General features: G+C 40.2%; 1 protein-coding gene across 1 annotated transcript in view; it reads left to right on the top strand.

Moving 5' to 3' along the window:
• The window catches only part of tmem163a (transmembrane protein 163a), a 75,194-nt gene that overhangs the window by 42,986 nt on the left and 5,561 nt on the right, over positions 1 to 26,647 (top strand). The window contains exons 3-6 of the mRNA XM_015966736.3: positions 18,482 to 18,525; positions 19,265 to 19,356; positions 20,001 to 20,097; positions 25,187 to 25,298. Of these exons, the coding sequence (XP_015822222.1) occupies positions 18,482 to 18,525; positions 19,265 to 19,356; positions 20,001 to 20,097; positions 25,187 to 25,298 (345 nt within the window). The remainder of the gene's footprint in view (positions 1 to 18,481; positions 18,526 to 19,264; positions 19,357 to 20,000; positions 20,098 to 25,186; positions 25,299 to 26,647) is intronic.

Below are 26,647 nucleotides of genomic sequence, written 5' to 3'. Positions count from 1 at the left end.
ATGCGTCGTATTTCGCTGTCTCTGTACTTTCGGCCGTCAACAAAAGACATAATGTTCATACTTTTCACCAGACCGATGAAGACAGGTTTCCTCGTCACTCCAAAAGTGTGGTGCTGTGCCGCGACTCGCCATTTTGCTCCCAACTTGTTGTTTACTTCCGGTGTTCTGGCGCATACAAGACGTCCCGCTACTCAAAAGACCAAGATTCCTTGCGAACAGAGCATGTGCAGAACACACGCTTTGATGGGGATATCCCGATATGCGTTTACACGACCAAACATTCGGGTTACAAAAGGGTTACCCCAGGTGTAGTAACCGGGTTTGGCGGTGTTTACATGGCCGTGCGGAACCGGGTTATTGTGAATATTCGGGTTTTAAAAGGGTTACTGGCTGCATGTAAACGCACTCACTGACCTGAGGCAGCGCCCAGCTTCTAACTCCCTTTGGTTACGTCAGAGGTTCAGATTTAGAAAAAAGAGCCTTTTTAGAAGCTTTGCTGGGAAAGGTCACTTTCTACTAGAAAAAACTCTGCTGTTAAGTGTTTTAAAACGAAATATCCACAATAAGCTTTTTAAATAGCATTTTTGGACAGCATTTTATATGAATTAGAAAAAAATGTTAACCTGCTATTTGCTCTTTAATGCTGTTACCACTACCAGTAATTTCCTAATAAGTTAAAAGTGCAATATGTAAGAATTATAGAGTGAAATAATCACAACACAGTCTAATGTCTCAGTCATGTTTGAAGGAAGGTTACAACAGATTTCATTCTCAGCTGGGGGGTTTTAACTTTTTTATTTTAAAGAATTAAACACCAAAGAGGGACTGTTTACAATCAGTGAGTTTGTGAGGTTGCTGTGTCTCCAGCGAGTCAATGCTGCTTTGCGGGCATTTGTAATTCGACACCAGCAGGCAAAAAGCTCCAGAGTTGTTTAAAAAACCGAAGCCAGTAAACAGGAGCGACCCAGAAGTTATTTCTTGTACCCCTATGGAGCCAAGGCATCTTTTTGTTTTACTCTAATATTGGGTGAAGGATGTTAGAGGATAATTTTGAGCTAACAAAGCTAACAGTAAATTAGAAGTAAATAGACAACTTTAAAAATATCTCAAGCTACCTTCTGATTTACCAACAACTTGATATTACAGTGAAATGTGTGTGTGAAGTGAATAATGAGTCAATCACGGCGTTTTCCTTTCTTTAACGAGTCATTCAGAACTAGAACAGCAAGCTAACAGCAAAGCAGCAACCAAGCACCCCATTTACTCTCATGCTGGAGAAATATTACCATAATAAGTATAGTAAGTGCTCCCTACAAAAAAAAAAAACACCCAAGAGTGCTAACACGCTAAGACAACATATTCATCTAGGCAAGCCAAGGCAGCTTTATTTATATAGCACATTTCGTACACAAAAACAATTAAATTTGCTTTCCATTAGCAAGAATAGCATGAATATTAAAATCAATGTGACAGAACAATTAAAATGCACTAATAAATATCAGATTTAAGAATCAGAGAAAAAGACAAAATTAAAGGGTGAGCAGTTGCAGTGCAGAAGGTGCAGCATAAGAAATATTCATTCAAAGGCTAATGAATACGTTAAAGTTTTCAATTTTGATTTAAAATTCACTAGAGATGGGGCACATTTGAGGTCATAAGGAAGCAAAAAGCAGCTTCACCCTGCTTACTTATCAACTTACTGTGTATGCCTCATCTTTGCTTGTCATCTAGAATCCTCTGGTGCTGATCCATAACCGTCAACAGCCATGAAACTCACGGAACGGCAGTGAGAAATTAATATTTCTGCTTAAAAATGAACTGCAGTTACCAACAGGATGTCAGTCTTACCTAATTCTTACATAGTGCACCTTTAAAGCTCACGGGCCTGGTACAGTTTTGGTTGAATAATTTCTGAAATGCTTTGATGCAGTCTCCTAAAGGTGACATGGTGGTTGTTTTTTAAGTCACAGAGTAAAATAATTAGGTGATATACAAGGGATATATGACACGCCATGATTCTGAAGTGGCCAATTTGCAGACGCTGGGTTTGGTTTTGTCACAGGTCGTAATAACAGGGGACTCCAATGTAACGCTCACAGGAAGGAGATTGTAGTGTGCAGGAGAACAAAAGGTTTATTAAACAAAGCGAGAAATCAGTAGGCCGTAATGGCCTGAGAAAAGAAAGGGTAAAAAAATGAGAAAGAGGTGTGAGCTCATGAAACGGAGCAGGAAGTGGAATCAACACTCAGTGCATGTGTATCTATAAGGAGTTCCATCAAATCTCACAATAACTAAAATAATTAAATAAGAAACACGACAATAGGACAAAACACATCCGGGTGCACAGATCGTTGCAGGTTTTTAAGTTTCGTGTTAGCATAATGAGTGGGAATTAGGGAACCCATGCTGGATTGTATGTGATGCAACTTAGACTTTTAAAATGCAACTGAATCCAAAATGTGAACAGGAGAAAAATACCTTTCTCCTAATTAAAATATTTTATTATTTAGATGCTAGAGGTCACATTTTTATACAAGTGCACCCAACAAAAATCTAAATTTACCTCCCAAAATGTGACTTTCCTTCAAACCAATCTTATACTTTTCATCAAGTATAATTTCTAAATTAAACAAATTGGTCAGAACATTTATAATCTAATATTTTACCTTTTCCCCCACATTTCTTTTGCAAATTGAGTTTTTGTTTGACAGCTGAACTAAAACCTCTCACAAACAGTACCCCATGTAGCGTGTGTGTGTGTGTGTGTGTGCGTGTGTGCATGCATGCGTGAGTGTGTGTGTTGCATTCTGTGGCTGCTTGTGTAAACGTCTCGGGGATCTTCTCAGTGTCTATTTGATTATGCTGAACAGACTGCAAAAATCTCATTATTAAACTGCAGGGGGGAATTTTTCAGAGATGTGAATCTGGTTTGGACTGAGTTGTGCATAAACAGGAGAACAAAATACCGTCCACCACACTTTGCTGTATTTTGCACACGGAGTGATGCACAGATACTGTGGGGCAAAAAAGTATTTAGTCAGCCACCGATTGTGCAAGTTCTCCCACTTAAAATGATGACAGAGGTCAGTAATTTACATCATAGGTACACTTCAAACTGTGAGAGACAGAATGTGAAAAAAGTATCCATGAATTCACATGGCAGGATTTTTAAATAATTTTTTTGTAAATCAGGGTGGAAAATAAGTATTTGGTCACTTCAAACAAGGAAAATCTCGGGCTCTCACAGACCTGTAACGTCTTCTTTAAGAAGCTTTTCTGTCCTCCACTCATTACCTGTATTAATGGCACCTGTTTGAACTCATTATCTGTATAAAAGACACCTGTCCACAGCCTCAAACAGTCAGACTCCAAACTCCACTATGGCCAAGACCAACGAGCTTTCGAAGGACACCAGGAAAATAATTGTAGACCTGCACCAGACTGGGAAGAGTGAATCTACAATAGGCAAGCAGCTTGGTGTGAAAAAATTAACTGTGGGAGGAATTATCAGAAAACGGAAGACATACAAGACCACTGATAATCACCCTCGATCTGGGGCTCCACGCAAGATCTCATCCCGTGGGGTCAAAATGATCATGAGAACGGTGAGCAAGAATCCCAGAACCACACGGGGGACCTGGTGAATGACCTGCAGAGAGCTGGGACCACAGTAACAAAGGTCACCATCAGTAACACACTACAACGGCAGGGAATCAAATCCTGCAGTGCCAGACGTGTTCCGCTGCTGAAGCCAGTGCATGTCCAGGCCCGTCTGAAGTTTGCCAGAGAGCACATGGATGATACAGCAGAGGATTGGGAGAATGTCATGTGGTCAGATGAAACCAAAGTAGAACTTTTTGGTATAAACTCAACTCGTCGTGTTTGGAGGAAGAAGAATACTGAGTTGCATCCCAAGAACACCATACCTACTGTGAAGCATGGGGGTGGGAACATCATGCTTTGGGGCTGTTTTTCTGCTAAGGGGACAGGACGACTGATCCGTGTTAAGGACAGAATGAATGGGGCCATGCATCGTGAGATTCTGAGCCAAAACCTCCTTCCATCAGTGAGAGCTTTGAAGATGAAACGTGGCTGGGTCTTCCAACACGACAATGACCCCAAACACACCGCCCGGGCAACAAAGGAGTGGCTCCGTAAGAAGCATTTGCAAGTCCTGGAGTGGCCTAGCCAGTCTCCAGACCTCAACCCCATAGAAAATCTGTGGAGGGAGTTGAAAGTCCGTGTTGCTCGGCGACAGCCCCAAAACATCACTGCTCTTGAGAAGATCTGCATGGAGGAATGGGCCAAAATACCAGCTACTGTGTGTGCAAACCTGGTGAAGACCTATAGTAATCATTTGACCTCTGTTATTGCCAACAAAGGTTATGTTACAAAGTATTGAGTTGAATTTTTGTTATTGACCAAATACTTATTTTCCACCCTGATTTACAAATAAATTCTTTAAAAATGCTGCCATGTGAATTCATGGATTATTTTTCACATTCTGTCTCTCACAGTTGAAGTGTACCTGAAAATTACTAACCTCTGTCATAATTTTAAGTGGGAGAACTTGCACAATCGGTGGCTGACTAAATACTTTTTTGCCCCACTGTACATAGCCAGTGTTTTGTCATTTTTCTCTCAACCTGCTAAAAATGAATCCTTACTTGTGTTGTCTGAGTGAGCATCTCCTCAACGCCATTGAGCGACTCATGCTCTAAACCAGGGGTGTCAAACATGCGGCCCGTGGGCCGAATCCGGCCCGCAAACGGGTTAAATCCAGCCCGCGAGATGGTTGTGTAAACTTTATTTTCATACTTTACAATGTAGAGTGAAAATAAACGTATGTTTGTGAGCAAGTTTTCTCTAATGAGTATAAATAAAACAAAGCTGCACTCAAGGCCCACACAAGAACTTGAATCACATCCTGAAGTTGGCCGCCACTCAGGATGTGACTTCTGATGTTGATGTGCTGGTGAAAGCTAAAAGATGTAAAGTAAAATGAGTCAAATATACTTTAAGTGCTGCATGAAACTGATCTAGCCATGTGATCTGTAAGCTCTTTGAATCACTAAGGAATGTTTTTTTATTTATTTATTTCAAATTTTCAAGTACACTTCAGGGGTTGTACTATTTTGGAGACACTGTCCTCAGGCTCCAGCCTTGTTTTATATTGATTGTATTAAAACAAAGAAAACAATCTGAAGTTGTTTTTAATTTACCGGTCCGGCCCACTTGGGACTAGATTTCCCTCGATGTGGCCCCTGAGCTAAAATGAGTTTGACACCCCTGGTCTAAACAGATGTTTGACGTCTCACAGCGGACTGAATGGATTATTTATCGTCATTTGACATTTGAAACTGCAACAAATGATAAAAATGTAACCTGATAACGAACACAAAACAATTTTGTTGCATTATATCCGTCTACAAATCAGCATCAGGGTTAAAGTCAAGAATGTTCTGGAGGAAACATGCAAGTCGGTGCCGTGTTTTTATTTTAGGTCCTCTAGTTTGATCTAACCTGCTTCATCAGTTCAACAAAACTGTAATGTTAACAAATAGTATGTTGGGTTGTGTGAATTGCTTTAAGAGCTTAATATTATTATTAACACAACTTGTGACCCATAAGCTGTGATACTCTATTTAAATGTAGAATATCAACCTGACTGGTCTTTAATGATTAATCAGAAGATTCTAGGATTCTTTTATTCATTAGGGGATTGTACACACTTCGTTTTCATTCAAGAAAAGTTTATAAAAGTAAGAATTTATTTCACAAGCAATTAAAACTTGACAGATTAACTAAGCATTTATTGTGATGGATGGAACTAAAGTGGTGTCTGGAACCAAGGTGTAAATATAACGGAGTCAGAACTTCCGTATCTCAGAGAGCTGAGTTCTGGATTTTAAATAATTTGGTTTGTGTTAAGCTATGAGGTTGATTATTATCAAAACCACATCCACATTCTACGTACCCAAGCGGAGACGCCCTTTTGGATCCAAAATGTCTGGGGGGCGGGGTACCGAAGTCCATAGACTAACTCCAGCACGACCAGGTCAGTCCGGGGTCATCTTCCAGGTAACGACGGTTGGAACTATTTTGCGTCTCAGGAATAATTTTGAAGGAGTTGAACAAATCAGCTTTGTTCTGCAGGAAACTATCTTGTTGTATCAGCTTCGCAGGTGTGAAAAAGGTTTTAAAAGGTTTTGATGGCGTGTCAAAATCTTTGCTGGTTAAAGAGGTTTTGCTCAGATGGCCGGTCTGAAGCTTTGCTCTGGAACTTTCGAACTGTTTGAGCTGTTTGAGCTGTTCGAACTGAACTGCTGAATCACCAGAGTGATCTAGTTTTAATGGAACGATAAATTAATGTTAAGAATAATTAATTAATTAATGTTATGAATAAATAGCCAACCAAAAGTTGACAAGTTTGAGGGACATTACCAAGAATCTCAGAAACACACCCTTTTTGATTCCGAGGCCCTGAACTGGGCAAAAGGTTAACCATGTGTCACGCATTTAACTTAACTTAACTTTGTCCTTGTGTGAGTGCAAATGGCGATGACCTCGTCAAGTAAACATGCTAAACCAGGGGTGTCAAACTCAAACTCACACGGGGCCGAAATGAAACTCTGGGACGGAGTCGAGGGCCAAACTTAATATTTTTTGAAAAAGTTACGGCAAATTTGCATATTTTCTTTATCAACATATATGCAATTTTGAACCTTTATATTTGGAAACAAACATATTTCTGCATTAACACTGAATGTGGAATAACCAAATTACACACGAGCAAGTCAGTTTTAAATAAAAGGCATCAGTGGTATTCATTACTTGTGGTATATTCAGCATTTTTAAAATCTATTCAGGATTTATGTTTTCTTGTTTATTCATTTTTCTTATTTTTTATTCTCCTTTTTTTCTCCTATAATACATGTCATCGCTGCTGTGACGTCTAGCTTTCCCCACTGAGGAACAATAAAGGGATTTTCTATTCTATTCATCTATCTGCAGCCTTTCCACTTCCTGTTTACTGCAGGTTAAATCTTTTCTCACGGGCCAGCAACAAAATAAAAAGATCATTTTATCTTAAATGAAAATGCAACATCTCACCTGTTAACTTTCATGTTTTGGAGCAGAAAAAGAGCATAAAACCAACATATTTAAAGCTCAGTTTGCTCCACTGGTTTACTGTGATGCTCACCTGTTCCAGCCAGATACCTGCATTATGGGGCTGATCTGAGCTGAGGAGGAGACTCCTGTTGTTTTGTTCATCTTCATCATAATAATGACAACATTAGATGACAACAGGTGCTCACATAGGTTTGTGCTGATGAACATGTCTGAGCAGCTTGACCACGTTGTTGTGTGTCGGGGAGGAAACACAACGACAGCAACCACAGAGTCGTGCTGGTTTGAGCGTGTCGCTGCTCGCTGGAGTTATATCAGCTCTGTCTGGACGTTAGTTGGAAAACTTTCTCTTTCAGTCGTGAACACATTACTGAGCGGCTAGAATCTCCGTTTCTGGGCTTCAACGTCAGAAAACAGCTGAGTGAACTCGGCGCTGAGTGAGAGGAGTGTAGTTTGTCCGAGACAGCGGAGCTGCAGACACCGGCAGCAGGCGCTGGAAAAACACAAAGGAGGGGGCTTCGTCGGCTCCGCGCTGATGCCGCAAAGCATCATGGGAGTTGAAGTCTTTGCGGTAAAATCGGCCAGCGGGCCAGTTTTAATATATTTTTGATATTTATCTCGCGGGCCACATAAAAATGCTCCGCGGGCCGCATCTGGCCCGCGGGCCTTGACTCTGACATATGTGTGCTAAACATAAATCATTAAGCACAGATTAATTAAACATTTCATTGTTTTATAATTATGATAAGCAGCAATAAACAAACGTTTATTTAATGATTATCTTTAAATTTAAATTCTTCTTTTTCTTCTGTTCTTCTGTGAATCGGGGAGTTTATATAAAAGAGTTCCTCTCTAAAGCGACCTTGGTAGGATAGAATGTTATTGTTATGATTTTATTATCTCTGTCAGGCTGCAGCCTTTCAGTCTCCTGTGAGGGAAAATATTGTAGGTTGGAGTCGTAGCCAGGGCAAAATGACCTGGCTGTGGACTTGATCTGTGGGTCTCAAAATCAGGCCATTTCGTGACGTTACAAAACATTCTTTTGAGTTTTGTTGGGAAGCAAATGAGATATTTTAGAGAGCTTTCTCTGATCAAAATCAAAATTTTCTGTCTTTAATAAAATGTGTTCTTTACAAAACACCTACTCATTACAAAAACCCTCCAGAAAACCAATAAACACTTCTAATTAAATTTCAATCATGTAAAATTTTTATTTATTCAGTCAAATTTAACCAGATTCAGATTCAAATCCTTGTGCACAAAACCTTCCAAGGATTTAGCATAATGTTTGTAACTTTGTATCAGAATGTGAGTACATTTTATTTTGTAGGACTTTGGCTGTGGTTGCACGTTCGCTCTTGTCTTTCCTGGTCAGTTTAATCAGTGAAAGCTGTGGTTTTCTGTAAAATAAATATATATTTCTACATTAAATGTTCAGTTTCACTGTGAAACAATTAAAAATGTCAAAGAAAATGATGACAGAACCAGGGGCATGTCCAGAGGGGGGCTGGGGGGGGGGGGGGTAAAAAGTCTGACTACACTTTACATTTCAAAACACATTATAGACCACATAATACAATTGCACCAACCGAAGTTAGAAAATAATTTTATGAGCCAGAAAAGATAACTTTGTTAAAGAAGTTTAAATAAAGAGTCCTAGGCGTCTTGGGGTCTTGTGATTTGGCATAATCGGGGTGTGAGTTGGATATGGACCAGGATAGGTCATGACCTGCATAAAGAGTTAACTTTTGGTCATTTGATGAAATACATGGCCCTTTGCCACATTACAGTATTGTGCTTTGACTTTATTTTGGTTTGATTATGATTAGTGCTTTATTATTTTGTAAAAACAAAACAAAAAAATGTTTGTTTTCAAAGTTATGATCCATATGCATGTGCTACCCTTGTCCAAATTTGTGCCCTTACCTAGCCCCCCTCCCCTCACAAATTTCTAGACACGACACTGGACAGAACGTGTAATTGTTGTGCTGATCCAACTTTGAACTGGAAATTTCTCAATGAACTGCACACAGTTTTATAAATTACTATTCGTGGTTTGGAGGTCATGTGACGAGGATGTATAGCTGACAAATGGTGACGTTACCACAATATGAATAGAATAGAATAGAATGCATTTATTGTCACTATACAGGTGTAAAGTGAGATACAGAGCATCTCCTACTCAGAGTAAAACAAAAGTACTTGGGGGGGAGGGGTTACAGTTCTGCAGTGCTATGTACATATGGACAGTAATGTTATGTATATACCATTATTGCACATGGAATTTGGTATCAATAGATAGTGGTTGTCAATGGAGGAAGTGGGAAGTGGGGGGCTGTGTTATCGGTGCATGTGTGAGTTCAGGGTGGTTATTGCTTTGGGGAATAAACTGTTTTTGAGTCTGTGGGTTTTTGTATTAATGCACCTGTAGCGCTTCCCTGGGCATTAATACAATATGGGCATGCTTACTAATGCTTTGCTTTTTTGCTGGAATCAGAAACACTTTTGTTTGTTTTTTTTCTTTTGAGGAAACTGCAAGAAGGAAGTTTTGCAAAAATGGCCTGATCATGATAACAGAAAGAAGGAAGCAGCCTTGTGTTCTGATTCAGCTACAAACTCTGACCTGAAATAGGGAACACCACCAACTCTTTTCCACTAAGACATTGGGATTATATATTGTTTTAATTTGATAGATCACCTCCAGCAGCGCCAGCTTGATTTTGACAGATTTAAGAATCCTCTGGTAAGACAGGAAATCTCCTCTGAACGTTTCCTAAGCCTTTAAAACACTTCCAGGGTGAAAATCTGCATGTGTGTAGGAAGCTTTGGCCGAATCAGCTGGAGCATGATCTATACACAAATCCCGTTGCGTCTGCGGTGCCAAGCTGCACACAGATGGCACGTTCCTTGCTGTGCTGATCGACTTTGGCTCTGTCACATGATACATCAATGCTACTGGAGCTACTGCAATGTGGAATGGAGAACTGCAAGAGGAAAGCCAATGAAGGAGACAAATCAAGAGGCAAAATGAAAAGGAGAGAGGGAGAGTGAGGAAGGGTGACTAATGAGAGAAAAATCTAAACAGGAGAGGACGACGGGCACGAAAACGGACCAAGACAAGGGGGATGAAATGTACAGGCCATAAAGTAGGATAGAAGTGGAGAGGTTAAGGAGAAGGAGGGATGAGGGGCGGAGGCAGAGGGACAGGAAGATTCCCAGTAGGGTTTTCCGCTGGGTGAACTCAGCCAAAGAGCAGGGCTCGGCGCAGAGCTGAGCTGTAGGTCCTGAATTATTAAACACAATATTGTGCGGCCGAGAAAGCGGCTGCAGCCTTGTAGGATGTGTCTGCTGAGGAAGCAGGGATCCGTTCGTAGGCTCTTAGCTTCCATATGTTCCCCAAAAGATCATTATTCCCACCATCAATTGCTTTAGGATTGTTTTTACACGAGTAATGAGAAAATATTTGACCTTTCGTCCTTTTGCTCAGGTCGCTGTCATTTTCAACCAAAATAATGTTGAATATTTCATTAAAACCGGGACTTTCCACCTCAGATTACCTCAGGTAGTAAATAAATAAATTGTCTTGTCCACAGGAAGCGTCTCCAGACGGATATTAGCATAAAAAGCTTGTTTAGTCCAGCCTTGCTGCATAATTTCACCTTCCTGTCAGCTCATCTTTTCTTCTCCCTCCTGGATTTCAACTCCTCTCTTTGCTTTTACTTACCTGCAGATTTTTCCTTTTATTAAACTGAACGAATACCAGGAATTAAACGAACCACATAGCTTCACTAAAAAAAATTAAAATAAAATTATATATATATATATATATATATATATATATATATATATATATATATATATATATGTATCTTAGGACGTTTGGATTCCCTGAACTTTTCCTGTTCCTGCCAGATGACTAACCTCCGTTAGATTAGAAATTTAGAGTCACAGATTGGTGGACGCTCATGAAATCCCTCTCAGATCTCTTTTCTCTCTCTGACTTGTCTCTTCTTTAATCTCTCACCTTGCTTTCTCCTGCTTCTGTCTCGCCCACTCTGCGTCTCTGTGCAGCTCTGTTCCTGCATTCGTCCATCCCGTCTGACTCTCTTTCATCCATCCTTCTTGGTTTGAGCCTCCCACATTATTCTTCCGTAGGTGTAATTGAAGTCTGCAGCACCAAATTGAGCTCCCTGCCCTTGAAGAACAGAGAAGAGAATGTAATTACATTTCTATTTGGTTGCAAATTATTCCTCTAATTTGATATGGACTTTTTTTTTATAAAGTCAATAGCTGAGGTGGTTTAACGGATATTGGAATGAACATCATCCGATGTATAAATGACCTCCCTGGCCCTGCTGCACCTGTCAGCAGAAAGACAGATTCATAGCTTAAACATGACAACTAACCCAGTATTAGTTATAAAATTTTTCTTTTGAATTACTCTGAAAGTGGAAGTCAGCATGCTGCAATCTTATTTAAAATTTATTCACAAAAAGATAACATTTCAGTAATCAGCACAACTCTCAGTTCACTTAAATTGTTTGAATTTTGTTTAAAGGTAAAGGTGTGACCTTTAAAGACCTAAATAACATAAAAATGTTTGGTAAAATTGATCGTGATGTTGCTTATCAAAATACAGATTGTGAATATTTTTGAATTTCTTTGCTTAGTTCTAATTTTAAGAGAGTAGATGAGTGACTATGTGGTCAAAAATACATGAAAGTTTTTAGTAAAGGATTTCTGCTCTGATTGAGCTAAAACATTTTTGTGACAAAATGTGCAAAAAGCTCCTTACAACTGCAATAAAAGATGACAAATAACAATTTTATCATCACTAGTGTTACTAGTGCACGTCTCAAATTAAAGAAAACATAAACAATCATTGGTAAAGCCGATTAGAGAGGGGCTCTTTGTGTGTTTCTAATGAGATTTAAAAGTTTTATTTAAAGAAATGTAAAAGTACATACGTTTATTTGTTTTAAAGAGGACTTTCAGAAAGTTAGAGAGAACTAAATGTTTATTTTTATGTGATCAGTTTGTGATTTACCAGCTATTTACTGTCTGATCCAGCAGACAACACCAAAGTTAATCATTTATTTATTTATTTATTTATTTAGAATATTTTTGTTGTTTTTTCTGTTTAATTATACTAATAATAATTATATGCTACACTGAAATTTACACAACCGCATGACTTTACATCAGTGAACCTCAACTGGTGGCCTGTGGACCACATCCAGCCTGCCAGACCTTTCTGCCTGGTTCCTCAACCCTTTGGGCCCTAACGCCCCCAGTCTGTGGGACTTTGAAGTTTAGCAGCACGATCCATTCATCCATTTTCAGCCACTTATGCGGCTTAGCAGCAAAATTCATGTACCAAATGTCAACGATTGTTTACGTTCTCCAAACACAACTAAAACTGCAATCCAAACAGTTTAGATGGAAAACAAAGCCATTTTAAGAAATAATAAATTAGAATACAGTAATACTTGAACTTTATTTTAGAAGAGCGTCTGGCCCAGTCTGTGGTGGTTTGTTTGCTGGAAAAGACTCTGGCCCTTAAACAAATTTAGTTGAGGACCCCTGCTCTACTTGAGTCTTTCTTTTTACTGAAAACTAAAAAACAAGTTTGCGATTTCTAGAGAATTAATATTTTGGTTGAATTAAATGAGCACCAAATAACTTTTTCACTTCTCCCCGTACTGGTTGAAAGCAGAATTACAACTGTCATAAATAACCCTGGCGCAGCATGCTGTAGTTGGCGCTGACAACAAGCTAACTCGAGCCAACTGATACTAAAATAAGTCACATAGTAAAAAATATCTACACTCTTGGCCAAAAATATTTTTATTCCAGTAGCAGCAAAGCCAGGTCACCATCAGTCAGTGATTTCGTAGCTTATGGCTCTCTCTCCAACGACTGTAGGCCACACCGATGCTTGGCTTCACCTCCAAAGACATTAGGATCTCAATTTTGCTTACAGGTTGCATGGTACCATCAAAAATAAGCAAAATTCTTCTTCTTCTTGTGCTTTTTGTTAATGTTCCACAAACTGAAAAAGCTAACTGCAAACCTTTATATTTGCTACCAGGACAGTAAGCAGCTTTTGCCATAAAGCCGGGCGTACACTGTGTGACTTTTTCACTTTTTTGAGCCGATTTTCCACTCGTGCGAGAATCCACGACATCGGGGCGAGTTTTGCGCCGAGTGTCGTGTAGTGTACAGGGGGTTACGAGAGGCGATTAACATCACGTGACCAGCTACCGATCAGCAATCGTGAGCTCGCACGGACTTCTGGCGTGTTTGAAATTTTGATCGTCCCTCGTGAGGGTATCGCACTGTTGAAGCGGCGCTGCGAGCAGCTGCGACCCAAAAAGTATCAGAACCGCTCACGGCGCATGCGCAATCCTGCATCAACACCGCTCGCCCGCTGTTTCCCTAATAACACACATTGTTCGTTTTAATTTCTACACATTTTTTTACTCACAAAGATTGTCAAGAAAGCGTGTTTGTCGTGTTCATGTCAAATTAAACTGATCACAAAACACAGATTTACTTTCTTTATTTCGTTGTCCTCATCCAACCCCCATAAATCCCTGTGTGTCCTCCTGCAGCACTCCCGAAGGACAACAGGCAAGGCAAGAGGAAAAAGTCTGACGTGTTGAGTAAAAACTGCTATTTTTAGCATATTTTTAGGGCCGACGTGTTGCTACCAGACGTACAGTGTGAGCAGTCGGGTCGCATCCGAGAACTGGGTCGTGCAGTGTGAGTGCATGACTCGTGAGATCTGCTCTGCGAGGAAGTCGTACAGTTTGAGCTGAAGCTGAGTGCTACGAGTGAAAAAGTCGCACAGTGTACGCCCGGCTTAAGGCAACTAGAGTCCTTCCACTAGTGTTCCTACCCGAACCACAAAACTGTTAAGTGCAGTTTCTGGTCAGCAGAGGTCAGCAGAGTGTGTGCAATGTGAAGTTACACAGGCTCAAGAACCACTGAAACCAGTTTGAAAGGAATAACTTAAAGTGTGAAAAATTCATTAGTATTGCTTTAAAGTTTGAATGACTCCTCCAGATCTGTGATTTTTTGACTGTCCAAGCAGTTTAAACCCCAGTGTGTGGTTGATCTGATGTAGTTTTAGTCAGAGTGAAGGAGGGAGGGAGATAGAATGGGTGTGGGCTGATGGCATTGGCCCTGCTGCTTGTCTATAGCTCAATGATAACTAGATTCCATTTTTACTGGTGTCAAGTAAAGAGAGGGCTACATTTATGAGGAGCTTTGTAGGTTTTGGTAGTGAATGTTAGTGAGACTATAAGTGGTCTATTTCTTGATTTGACACTTCTCCAGTTTTCACACTCTTCTTTGTCTCATCCACACCTCTCCGATCACTATTCACACTTCCCTCCCGTGTTCCTTGTTAGTGTTCATTTTTAACATTTCGCCCTCTTCCTAGCTCCTCGTTCTTTCTAGTTTGTCTCCATCTGGGCTTTTATGTTCCCCCAGTTCTGCTTTAAAAACCACCTCTTCTTGGATTCCTTTCTTCTTCTCCCCAGCCTTGTTAGTGTCTGGTCATGCATGCTCGGCACCCTGATTAACCAACAAGCCGGAGGACGTAACACGGAGTGGTGTCTGCTCACCTGGAGAGCGACATCGATTTGCTGGCAAGTGGTAACCACACAGACGGCCGGCACATCGGAACGAGCTCCAGAGCAGGAGCTGGAAAAGGAATATCTGCAGGAAGAGGGAAACTGGAACATTTTTATATTGGTAGCTTGGCAGAACAAATCCAGCTCCTTTGGACTGATAGCCTTGTTTACATTTTTTAATAGGTGCATTAAGTAGAAAAATGACAAGAGCTCCTCGTCTGATGAGAGTTCAGACAGAATACGTTCATTTCTAAATAGGTCCCTATTAAGAAAAGCCACATTCATCATAGTTAGGTATCCAGATTCAGATTTTACCAAATAATATAAAAAATGTTTTCATTATTTTAAGCCAACATCCTTCCTGAAATTAAAAACAGCTTTTGAAAAATGGATTTATGTCTTTTTATTTTAATTCATGAGAAATCCGCATGACTTAAGATAATGCTGAAATTTTTCTGAATATGTGGCGCATTGGATTACCTCCTGTGTCGTGAGAAAATCTTAAACAGGACCAAAAAATAAAATTTCCCAGAATTCCTTTGGTCAGCTGCATGCAAATGTCCATGCCCTTAAATAATAAAGAATTTTTAGGCACTTTGGTGTAAGTTTGAGATGATTTGGGTAATTCTGGGAAAAAAAAAAAAGCATGAAACTAGGTTAAACACATGACACTTGATGTTCTGGGTCAGTGCGTTCCAGTCTGGTGCTGCACATCAGAAGCTGTTCTGGAATGTAGATATTCATACATGAACACTTTGACGTCCTAAAGCCAATTATCCAGCTGGCCACTTGAAGTTGGTGAAGTAAATTCAGCCCAAATAGGCTTTGAGTTTGGGAACAAATGGAAAAGTTAGACATTTTTTATTTGATTTATATGATATTAACTTGTTTCTATGAAACTTTACAATGATTATTAAAAACTTCTCAATCAGAGTAAATCAAGGATGTGGTGAAAACATGTTTTTCGGCGAATGGAAGTTACGTTTTCTCCAGTTTTGTGATGCAAACACTTTCCAACGCAGATTCTACTAAGATTTGTTCTTTAAATGGTTCAGTGATGAAAACCAAAAAGAAAACAAACAACAAATGCTATTTACTAATTTATTGTTTAATGACAACAATTTGAAGATGCTTTGAGTAAACTGGTGATTAAACAGATTTCCAGGCCTTCTCGTCAGTTTTCTCCAGATTTTTTGTGCGTTTCCACTGATACTCTGTTCTTGTTCTTCCTTTCAGCTAATTGTTTACAGATTTATGAATCCTTCAGGCATGAGAAAATATATGGAGCTGACACAAAACTAGTGTTGTATCTGAACTGTGTTTGTTATGTTTCTGGATTCTCCAGTTGATTAAGTTAGAGAGTAATAGATATGAGAAAGAAAAAGAGGCCAACTCAAGGAGATCTTCAAATAATTTTTAGGTCTCCTTTTGATTCCCAGTCATTATTTCCTCTTTACTTTTTTGAGCTTCTTCACATTTTCCTTTTTTAAGGGAAACTAGGCAGGTTTGGCTTGCTTTGGCACCCCCTAGTGTCAATTTGGTAAAACCAAAATGTATCTCCTTCTGTGCGTTCATATTTTTAACACCAAAATCTAGCTCCTGAAAAGTCTCCCCAGCCTTCATTAGTGTCTACAGGAGTGATTCATCACTAAATCAAACAAATCAGCTGTGTTCATGATTTAAAACATGGAGGAAAGGTATTGGAAGCAGACTGCAGCACCAGGCATGTCCAACAGACCGGACCGATACTCTGAAGTTGTAAATGTGATATTCTGGCCACAAAGGGTTGTGGTGGTCTGAGTGACATTTCATTAACTCTGTAAAGTCTCATTTTAGCACATTCTGGCTCCTTAAAATGATTTAAAAATATGAAAAAGTAGCATAGTGTCTCTTTAAGGATGATTTTCGCTCTCTAGATCATTTTCTTTCCTCCTTGCAACCTTGTTTTCTTTAGACAGGTTGAAATGTGCCTGCAAAATACTGAAAATGTGACAAGAACAAGACAAGTGGTATTCATCAAAAGATACTGGACTCTGGATTTGAGTAAAAGCAAAGGTCAGGCAATGGGTTTGGAGGAAGAGAAGAAAGAGAGAGAAGATTAAAGCTTGTTTCAGTTCAAACCAAGTCCTGTATTGGCCTCAAATCTCATGTTGCCATGGTGATTCACCAGGCACTGTGGCGTCCCATGAGACTGTGACTGAAACTAGAGATGGAGAGCTAAATACAAAAGGACAAATGGGTCATAAACACAGGTGTGTTAAAAGGACTGGATGTATTATGATACACAATAATTTTATGTAAAGTATCATTTAAACCCAAAAAGGCCGGGATGGTGGGTGAAATGTTTTCCAATTTAATATGCAAGAGCTTGTGAAAGCAGTTTTACCTGCAAGCATGAACTTTCTGAACAGTTTTAATCCATTTTAATTAAAAATTTATTGATTTCAATGAGATTTCCATCTATCCATCCGTTTTTATCCATTTATCTGGGGTCAGGTTGCGGGAGCAGCAGCCTAAGCAGATAGACCCAGACTTCCCTCTCCCCAGCCACTTGGACCAGCTCCTCTGGGGGAATCCTAAGACATTCCCTGGCCATCCGAGAGACATAGTCCCTCCTCCGTGTCCTGAGTCTTCCTTTGGGTTTTCTCCCGATTGGGCGTGCCCGGAAAACCTCACCAGGGAGGCAACCTTTAACATGAAACTCCGGAACAATAAAAGCTATTCCAATATGATCCGCAGTATCCTTAGATGCATCTGTACGGCATCGAGTCATGTCCACCTTCCTCCTTATAAACCGGCCCGCTGATCAGCTGATTGGAAACAGCTGTTGCTCCCTCTCCTGAAACCAAAACACTCAGAGATAGTGAGACGATGAGACGAGTACTCACCCCGGCTCATGACACTGGCTCGTGACCATAGATAAGGGTTGGAACATTGACCGGTAAATTTAGAGCTTCACATTGCGGCTCAGCTTTCTCTTCACCACGACAGACCGGTAGAACGTCCGCATCACTCACAAACAAGACCCCCAGATACTTGAACTCCTCCACGTGGGGTGGGACCTCATCCCTGACCTGGAGAAGGCATTCTACCCTTTTCCGATTGAAGACCAGGGTCTTGGATTTAGATTCCAATGAGATTTTGTCACATAAATTTGTGACCATTTCTTCTAAAATCCCACCACAGAACTTGTTGAAGCATTGTCTCATTGCAGATTGTTGCAGGATTTTCAGTCTATGATACATTTAAGCTTTAGCTGTTGGAGTTAAAATCATATTTCACCTTAGGAAAAATAAAAAAGTTAGTGACAGTATCATCTTATCTCTGCAAGATAACCTCAAATGACTAGCCTTCCACCATCGTGCTTTGTGCCTATGTATATTTTATTAGCACCAGTAAGGTTTATGGCTTTTTAAAATGGTATAATTTGTCTTTAATAATGCTGCTGATATGACAACCAACAGTTTTATTTTTAGTTTTTGCATTTATGTACAAGAAGCATTTCATTTAGTATGGTTTTCATCAAGATAATGGCGTTTACCACAATAATTCATTATAATTAAGCCATTTTTTGTTTTCTTTGTGCAGGTGTATTGCACATAACGAGTCATATGTTTATGTTGTGTCAACTGAAGTGGAAACACAAAATTATTTCCTGTTTCTGTCTAAATGACATCATACCCTTATGTGTCTGCTGTCTGTCTCCACAGCTGTTTCCTTCATGAGACACAGCGCGTCCGCCTTTGGATTTGCTGTGAGTCCTGGCTTCCCTGTTTTCCTCCTTTTTTTGGTGTGAGCAGATCAATTAGTCACCACTGGGGTCTTGGTGATTTATTAATGAATCCCGGCCCCAAAGTGGTATCGGACCCTTTGTTGCCACGGTAACAGAGGAGAGAAGATGGACCCAGCCGGTAAACGAGGTTGAAAGTCAAAATGCTCATTGTGTCTGCAAAACGGATCTAAAAGAGAGCTGTTATATTATTTTTTACTGTCTCAGGGAATGACTGAGGCTGTTGGTGAAATAAAATTAATAAAGGGACAATAATAAGCCCAGACCCTGAGTCATTGATGGAGGATGTGATTAGCAAAATGTGATTAGTCTGCAGTGCTGCAGCTGTTTTCACTGAAGGCTGGAGTTAAATGAACAAGTGCAGAACCTTCTGCAAAGCTGGTTATCCGTAGCTTCAGCTAGTGTGTTATTAAAAATCTGCATTTTGCATTTTATGATCTAAAACTGGAATTAAAATTATCATAATTCAGACTTCACACAGTATGTTAATTAGCATCCTTAGCTAATCAAAGCCGGTACCTGCAATTAAAATATGAATACAAATTTTCATTTTATTTATCATAAGATCTATTTTTCTATTATAGTTTTATAGATTTGCTGATTAGTTTGGTCTGATTGTTGTTTTTAAAATAATTCCGTCAGAATTTTCTGAGATATTTTGACTGAGTTCTCTTTCCTTCATTCATCTGTGTTCCTGCTGCAGTTTGATGCCACTCTGGACGTCATGTCGTCAGCCATTGTTTTATGGCGCTACAGCAACGCTGCAGCGGTTCACTCAGCACACAGAGAGTACATGTGAGTATTGGGTGCTCTTTAAAAAGCTCACAAAACCCAAACTTGCAGGATTTTGGTTCCTGATTAAACAATCTTTGCGATAACTGCACTTCTGACATCCAGTTTATATTTGTTTGGCATTTCAATCATATCAGGCGCTCACACAGCAGTTCAGAGTGTCTATTTATCTGTGTCGCCTCATTGAACAAAACAAGACACTCAGTGTATATTGCTGCCACGCTGCAGCTCATTTGACTTCATTAATTAACTGTCAGCCTGCTCAGAGGCTCACTTGTCTAACATGAACAACACCGAGGAGCTAAAGGGGCTGATGATGATGAAAGACCACTCTAACATGCATTAACACACAGATTCACATGCACCTACACTTTGAGCTGCATGATTACACACTGGTCAGATTTTATAATCTTTCTAAATCTGTTTTCAAAACTTTCCAAAATTCTCTTCGCAAATCACAATCCCAAAAGTGGCTAATCTGGTGGGACATGTGCCACGAGGTAAACCAGATATAGTTGTCCAGTTTGTGAGGGAAAAATGCATCAATTATATGTGTGCACGTGTAGTTCTGAGTGAGTCGTTTTAATGTCTAAACTTATGTTTAATATAAATATAAATGAGATATTTCCTTGTCTGTGTGTCTGCAGAGCATGTGTCATCCTGGGGGTTGTTTTTGTTCTTTCCTCCCTGTGCATCTTGGGAAAGGCTATCCATGATCTGGCAACCAAGATGCCTCCAGAAGTGGTAATGCTGCACACACACACACACACGCACACACACACACACACATGCACGCACACGTGCACACACACACACACACACACACACACACACACACACACATGCACACAGGTGTACAAAACGTGTCCTTGTTATGTCCAATTCCCTTTGATTCATGGAAAAATTTAACGTTTTTTGTGGTTTTAGAGAAAAATCTTGCTCTTTGGCAGAGAATTGCATAAATAATTTAGAAAGGAAAGCATTAAACTATAAATTAAGCACATTTAAAACAAATTTTGTCGCTATTCTGCTCCTGCAAAAAACCTGGAGAGATAATTTCATACGGTCTCTTTTTAAGCATTTCCTGAATGCATTCATATTTGGGGTGTTTCTCAACGTCAAGGCGCCTGGCCTTGCGAGGTGATGTCTTGCGAGGCCAGGCGCCTTGCTTACGAGGACACTGTCCTTCCTTAGTCGGTTAAATGGAACAGACTTGCATCACGTGACCGCAGCTTCCACGGCGGTCACGTAACATCACGTGACACGGGAGTTAACGTTATATTTTATACGTATTAGTTTCAATATAAATATATAATGGGCCTTTTACTTTATAAATTGTGTTTATATTTGTTAAATTAAATATATAAGTGAGTTACTACCCACTAGCCACCGAAGCTGCAACTAACCAACAACAGATAACTTCTTTGGATCTAAAAAAAAAAAACATTTTAAATTAGTTGTCCTACTTTTAAACTTGAAAATTGTCCCCGAAGTAGCTGCCCGCTTCTGATCCGTCATCCTTTTGAATATACCGTGGTGTGTTCTAGGTAATTTTTGACCAAGGCTAGGCTACAAGACACCTCCCGTGTATCCTTGCTCAGCTAGCTAAACAGCCAACAAACGGAGAACATGCCTCGGTAGAACATGAACATTGGAACACGTCTTGATGGTTCCTGATGTATCTCCTAGGCAACCGGGGCCGGGCCAAGACCTGAAGGCAAGGTTCCTTGGCATTGAGAAACACCCTTGGAGTTGCAGACCCTTGTGCTAAACGATGAAATGTTTTTTTACAAAGTGTTCTCTTTGGGAAAGAGTTAGAATTATTTTTAATTTTTCTAAGTTGCTCATTTCTGTGACTGTCTCAATTTTTATTTAACACCTTATAATGTAAACAAAACGTCACCCACCATTTTCTAGAGGTGTTGAAGTGATTAATATAAACTTTAAAAAGTCAGCATTAAATGAGTTTAGAATAACAAAAAACAGTAGAAGATATTTAAATGATAATAAATTAGTATAAATAAAACATTAGTTCAAAAAAATAAATATGAAGCAAATGACAGCAATAAACTCTAAAATAACCCGTGTCCACAGTTTTTCATTCCCTGAAAGCGTTTATTGATTTGGTCACATTCCAGTTCTTCCACTGTCAAACATTTTTTCCATTTTTGAACCAGAATTTCTTTAATTTTTAAACGATTAAGCCCCCTTACCATCTGTCCATTTCATAGAAAAAGCCCACACGTCTCTGTGATTTCTGCTCTGCAGCCGGAAAGCTCTAAAGTGCAGGAACCGATTCATAAGTCCCGGTTCCAAACTTTCTCCTCATCTTAGTAACTTTTATCAGTTTTGTTCCATGCACACTATATACAGCAGTAGAGAAACTAACTAAACTGAGCAAAGGCCAGAAAATTAGGTTAAAAATCCCAAACGCAGCAATTTTCTAATTAGTTTTTATGTGTAAAACACACCAACGAAACTGCAAAAGGCCCCATGAAAGTCTTAAAGGGTGGAAATGTTCCAAAAACAGATGTATGTACAGATGCAAACCATTGTCAAATGTGTCTGAATCAGGAAGTTTGCTGGAGGAGAAGGTAGCATCAGACGGCAGGTTTTGGGAGTCTTATTTCCTGATATTTGGACATCTCTCCTCTGATTGGCCAACAGCAACGCGACTCTACCACTGACTCTAGCTGATGTTTTATCTCCACTAATAACACAAAACTTGGAGGATTTTTGTCATGTTGTTGAGTTGCTAACGTTAACAGTTAGCTTCCATTAGCCGAGACGTCAGCTGCTGTTTCCTGGACGCTAAACTAACAACAGCATTCCCCGTTGTGGGTCAAGATGGATGAGTCCATGATTGTTAGACAACAATGTGACGTAGATCTGTCAGGATTTTATAGAGTAGCTTCGGATAAGCTAACGCAGGAGATAGGTGTAGGAGACTATTTTCATGTTCGGCCTGCTTGTAAATCTCAGAGTGACAGATAATCAGAAATCAAACTTGGTTTTTCAGCGTTTCACACTTTAAATGACACCAGGTGACAGATCTATTGGTACGAACCTTACATTTAAGTTAAAACTATTCCGCATCTCGCTTTTGGCTCCAGCGTGCCTCGCTGACATTCAGATGGACGTGACATTTAAAAGAAAAAGGAAATCTGATGACAAATGAAGACCTGAATGAAGAGGAGAGATGAAGGCTGCGTGGAGCTGGTTCAGGGCTGCAGCCCTTCTGCAGACACTGTTTACTGCCTTCATGTTAATAGAGACGGCGTTTCTCCAGGGAATCCTCCCCTACACCAGCAAAAGCCTATTACCACCATCTCCTTCTGCTTCCTACCTCCAGCAGTTCGCTCTCTTCTTCACCTCCGCTGTCAGTCTGTGGTTTTCTCAGATGTGTGAATATAACGATTATGCATAAACAGTAAGAACTCTTGGTGTGATCAACAAAGCTGGAAAGCAAAACGCCTGAGGGCTGTAGAGGACGATTCTCAGCACACATCTTGGATTTATTCTCTTAAACTGCCAAATGTTTATTTTTCTGTAAATCCCTTTCATAGCATTCTAGGCTTGGATCAATTTCTAGATTATTTCACCAAATTATCTAGCGTCAATCTTGATTTTATTGTTTTTAATATTTTTTCCCCTGAAGCCAACCTCATCTATCGTTCAGATTTTTGTTTTCTACCACGCTTTTTCACATTTGGGCTTTTTTTGGCAGAAAAACGTACTAAAGTCTTGATGCGGCATGCCAGACGTGAACTGTTTACGTGCCAAGTCTGTGTGTTTGTGCATGAAGTGCAGCATGGTTGAAAAAGAACGATGTCTCACACTTCTACAATGTCGGTAATAAAAAATAAACAAACAAAAACTAAAAATCTCTGCTTCTGAGGGACATCATTGCTCTGAAGCCCGAAAAGCCCGAGGAGTAGAAGTGCTACTGTGGGAATGCTGTAAAATGCTGGCAGCCTGGGATGTAAAATCACACAGAGTGGTCAGAGAATATCAGAAATCCCGATTCGCATCACGTCCTCTGCCGCACTGACTGGCTGTTTGCGTCTGATTAAATCCAGAGCAGCTCCCACCACCTCCGTGCTGAGAGGAGATCTGTCAGCAATCTTTAAAATGTCACACAAGCCCGAGGTTTCCCTGTGAAGAGGAGTTCGCTGAGATCTCCTTTTAATAATGTATGCATAAATATTATTACTTAGAAAAAAGAAGGGAGTTCCCTTCATGCGGCAGCAAGTCTGAAACAAATACTGCAGCACATCAGTAAAGTGATGTGAGATGTTAAAAAAGAGAAAGTGTTGTTGACAGCAGAGAGGTGGAACACTCCAGAGATGCTTGTAGGGGTTTGTGAAGCTGTTCTTTGACTCTTTTTCTTGTTCTGCAGCCCGGGACACAGACCTTTTCTGTTCTATTTTCTTCTCTGTGCATGTGGATGCAAAAATAACTGCATAAAGGTAGTGCCTCGTGACGTGGTCACAAAGGAAATTGCTGCTGTCTACATCATATCTTTAAAAAGTCCAGCGTTAACGTAAGTGTTTTAAAATGATTGCAAAGCATCACATGATTCCTTTCAGCTTAGTTTTAGTAAGGATTTAAGGTTAGGCGGTTGTTTTCTGCAGTCAGCCTTCTGAGGCTGGTGCTTAATGGGCCATTCCCATCTGTACCGGGTCGGCCCGGGCCGGGTAGCCCCAGTCGGCCCCAGCCTGGCCCGGTTGATTCCACACATCCTTGTCTTAAGCCCATGTGGGCTGATTCTACCCACCAATCAGAGGCTTGCTCTAATGGAAGGTGTGAATTTGCTGTCAGCAGTGGGTGTGTTGGCCCTGGTCGGCCTGAAGCAGACCCCCTCGAGAAGAGGGCTGAGAATGAGCCTTGGTTGGCCCAGAACAATACCAGGCCACCCAGATATGTAAACAACCTACGCTACCCGGCCCGGGCCGACCCGGTACAGATGGGAATGGCCCATTAGTTTGGTCTCCAGCTTCTTTTTGTGATCAGCATGACCACAGGAGCAAAAACCTACAATTTCTTTAGCAATGAACTACATAGCTGCTAAAAAAGAGGACACTTACAATTTCATACCTGCATGGAGGGCAGCAGAGAAAAGAGAGGGGCTGCTGACTGTAGCGTTAGAAAGACACACAATTATCTTGTGTAACACAAATAACTGCCATTTGGATGTGTTTCAGACTCACTTTTTCTTTTTTCTGTGTGAGTTTTACTTAAATGTAGCAGGATGCCTAGTCAAACCTAATCGATGTAACACCATCCTGCACCGGATGGCTGTGTGCATTATATCAAATATCATGCAAATACACTATAAATAAATAGCCTCTATCCAAAGCCGTGTTTGGTATAATTTAATGATTTAAAAGGCTGTTATAATGGCTAAACGTATGTTGTTGTTTTTTCTTCTCTCTCTCTCTTCGCCTCGACCAAAAGTCTTGTGTGGAAAGTGAGTCTGACAAAGACAATCTGACTGCGTCCTCCACTGCCACATTTCTGTGTTTACTCTGCACCTCCCCCTGGTCCCCGCTTGTCATTGAGGGAAGTGGGCCAATTAAATCTGAGAGATGGTCGCTCATGGGTCAGGTTGTGTTTCTGCTGAGTCGGTTTGAGACTTACGATGAAAACAGCCCAGCTTAGAGGCTTCGTGCATCTGACCTGGAGCTGAAATCGAGCGATGCACTAGATTTCACGAAACCTGAGGGGTCAAGATGAATCACTGATGTGTTGGGCTCACTTTGCATCGGTTTCCCTTTTTGCTTTTTGTTTATCTTTTATTTAATCTTTGTTTTCTCTCTCCTGTGCTTCTCAGGATGACTTTCTCTACAGCGTGTCCGTAGTAAGTGGGCTCACTTGTGCTGTGCTGGCCGTGGCCAAGTTCATGCTGGGCAAAAAACTGACGAGTCGGGCACTTATCACCGACGGTAGGACATGCACACGCACACAAATATATATTTATTTAAATAAATCGTGGTTCAAAACTGCAGCTGACGTCTCCCAGGGAAGGCTGGACAGTGTCCACATGCCATCCTGAAAGTGAATTATTAATTTCTCAAAATCTAACACAGGAGTCAGACTCGGAAAGGGGGAATAAAAGGTGGAACCTTAATTTATTAGAGTGCGTGTTCAGAGGATTCAAATGCGCAAACACTGCAAACTAACACTGGTATGCAGAATAGAGTGCAAGAAGTTCGAAAAAGCCAGAGAACCCAGGTTTGAGTTCAGCATCTCTTCAATTTAACATCTTAAACCAGCTTTAGGTGGAACGTTTAGGAACAATTTGGGTTTTACTTCAGTAAAAAAAAAAAGTCACTTGGTCCAGATCTCCACGTGATTAAACCCTCGACCAATGAGATACTGCAAGAAAATTAAGAAACGTTGCACAACATGATAGAATAAAAATAAAATGAAAAGTTGTTTGAATCCTTTGAAAAATAAAATATAAACAGCAGAAACACACAAATAACCAAAAACATTAGGAATCAAAATCCAACTTGGAAACATTCTGGCCCTTGCACAGATGCTCGATGAACAAAAACGTCCCAACAATGAAAAATAACAGAATAAATGAACATCTGCATCTATTTTGGTTTGAGAACGGCCGAGCCAAGAGTAAATGGAGGGTAACCACCAACAGCTCACAGAAGCATACAGATTTAAACCAAAGCACACACGAACGCAACACGCTGCCGTCCCCCAGTCCCGCTGTCCAACTCACAGGGCATCAATCCAATAAACCTGAGGCTGCTGTTCTCTGAGCCCAGATTTATTTCCCTCAAGACTCAATGCTTACTGCAGGCAAGACAATAACCCACTGAGCTCGCTCTCACACCAGGACAAATGTAATGATATAAAAAATCCCATCAGCCACTGTGGAGAGTGACACTAACAGAGCCTAATTAGCAGAAATGTGCAAAAATACACCAAATAAACATGTCCGACCTGCATAAAGGACATTTTCATGTCACATGTTGGATGTGTATCATTCCTTTAAAGGACCAACGGTGCATTTGTAGCATTTATATATAGATATGGGAGTTTTTACCTTCACCTTTAGATTTGTTGCTCATTTTCACCCTGAAAGGTGACCAGTCAGGCTTTCCAACGATATAGGACGTATCACCAGGAAGCATCTTTATAACAGATGAATAATAGACCATTACATTAAAAAGGACCAAAATCCCCCCCAAAAATGCATGTTTGAACGTACATTTTTATGTTGTTCAGTTATTTAATGTTCTTTTTTTTAGTAATAATGAAATGATATTACTTT

The sequence above is a fragment of the Nothobranchius furzeri genome, chromosome 14, assembly GCF_043380555.1.
Source record: "Nothobranchius furzeri strain GRZ-AD chromosome 14, NfurGRZ-RIMD1, whole genome shotgun sequence".
Lineage (NCBI taxonomy): Eukaryota > Metazoa > Chordata > Actinopteri > Cyprinodontiformes > Nothobranchiidae > Nothobranchius > Nothobranchius furzeri.
This window is presented reverse-complemented; position numbering and strand designations above follow the sequence as displayed.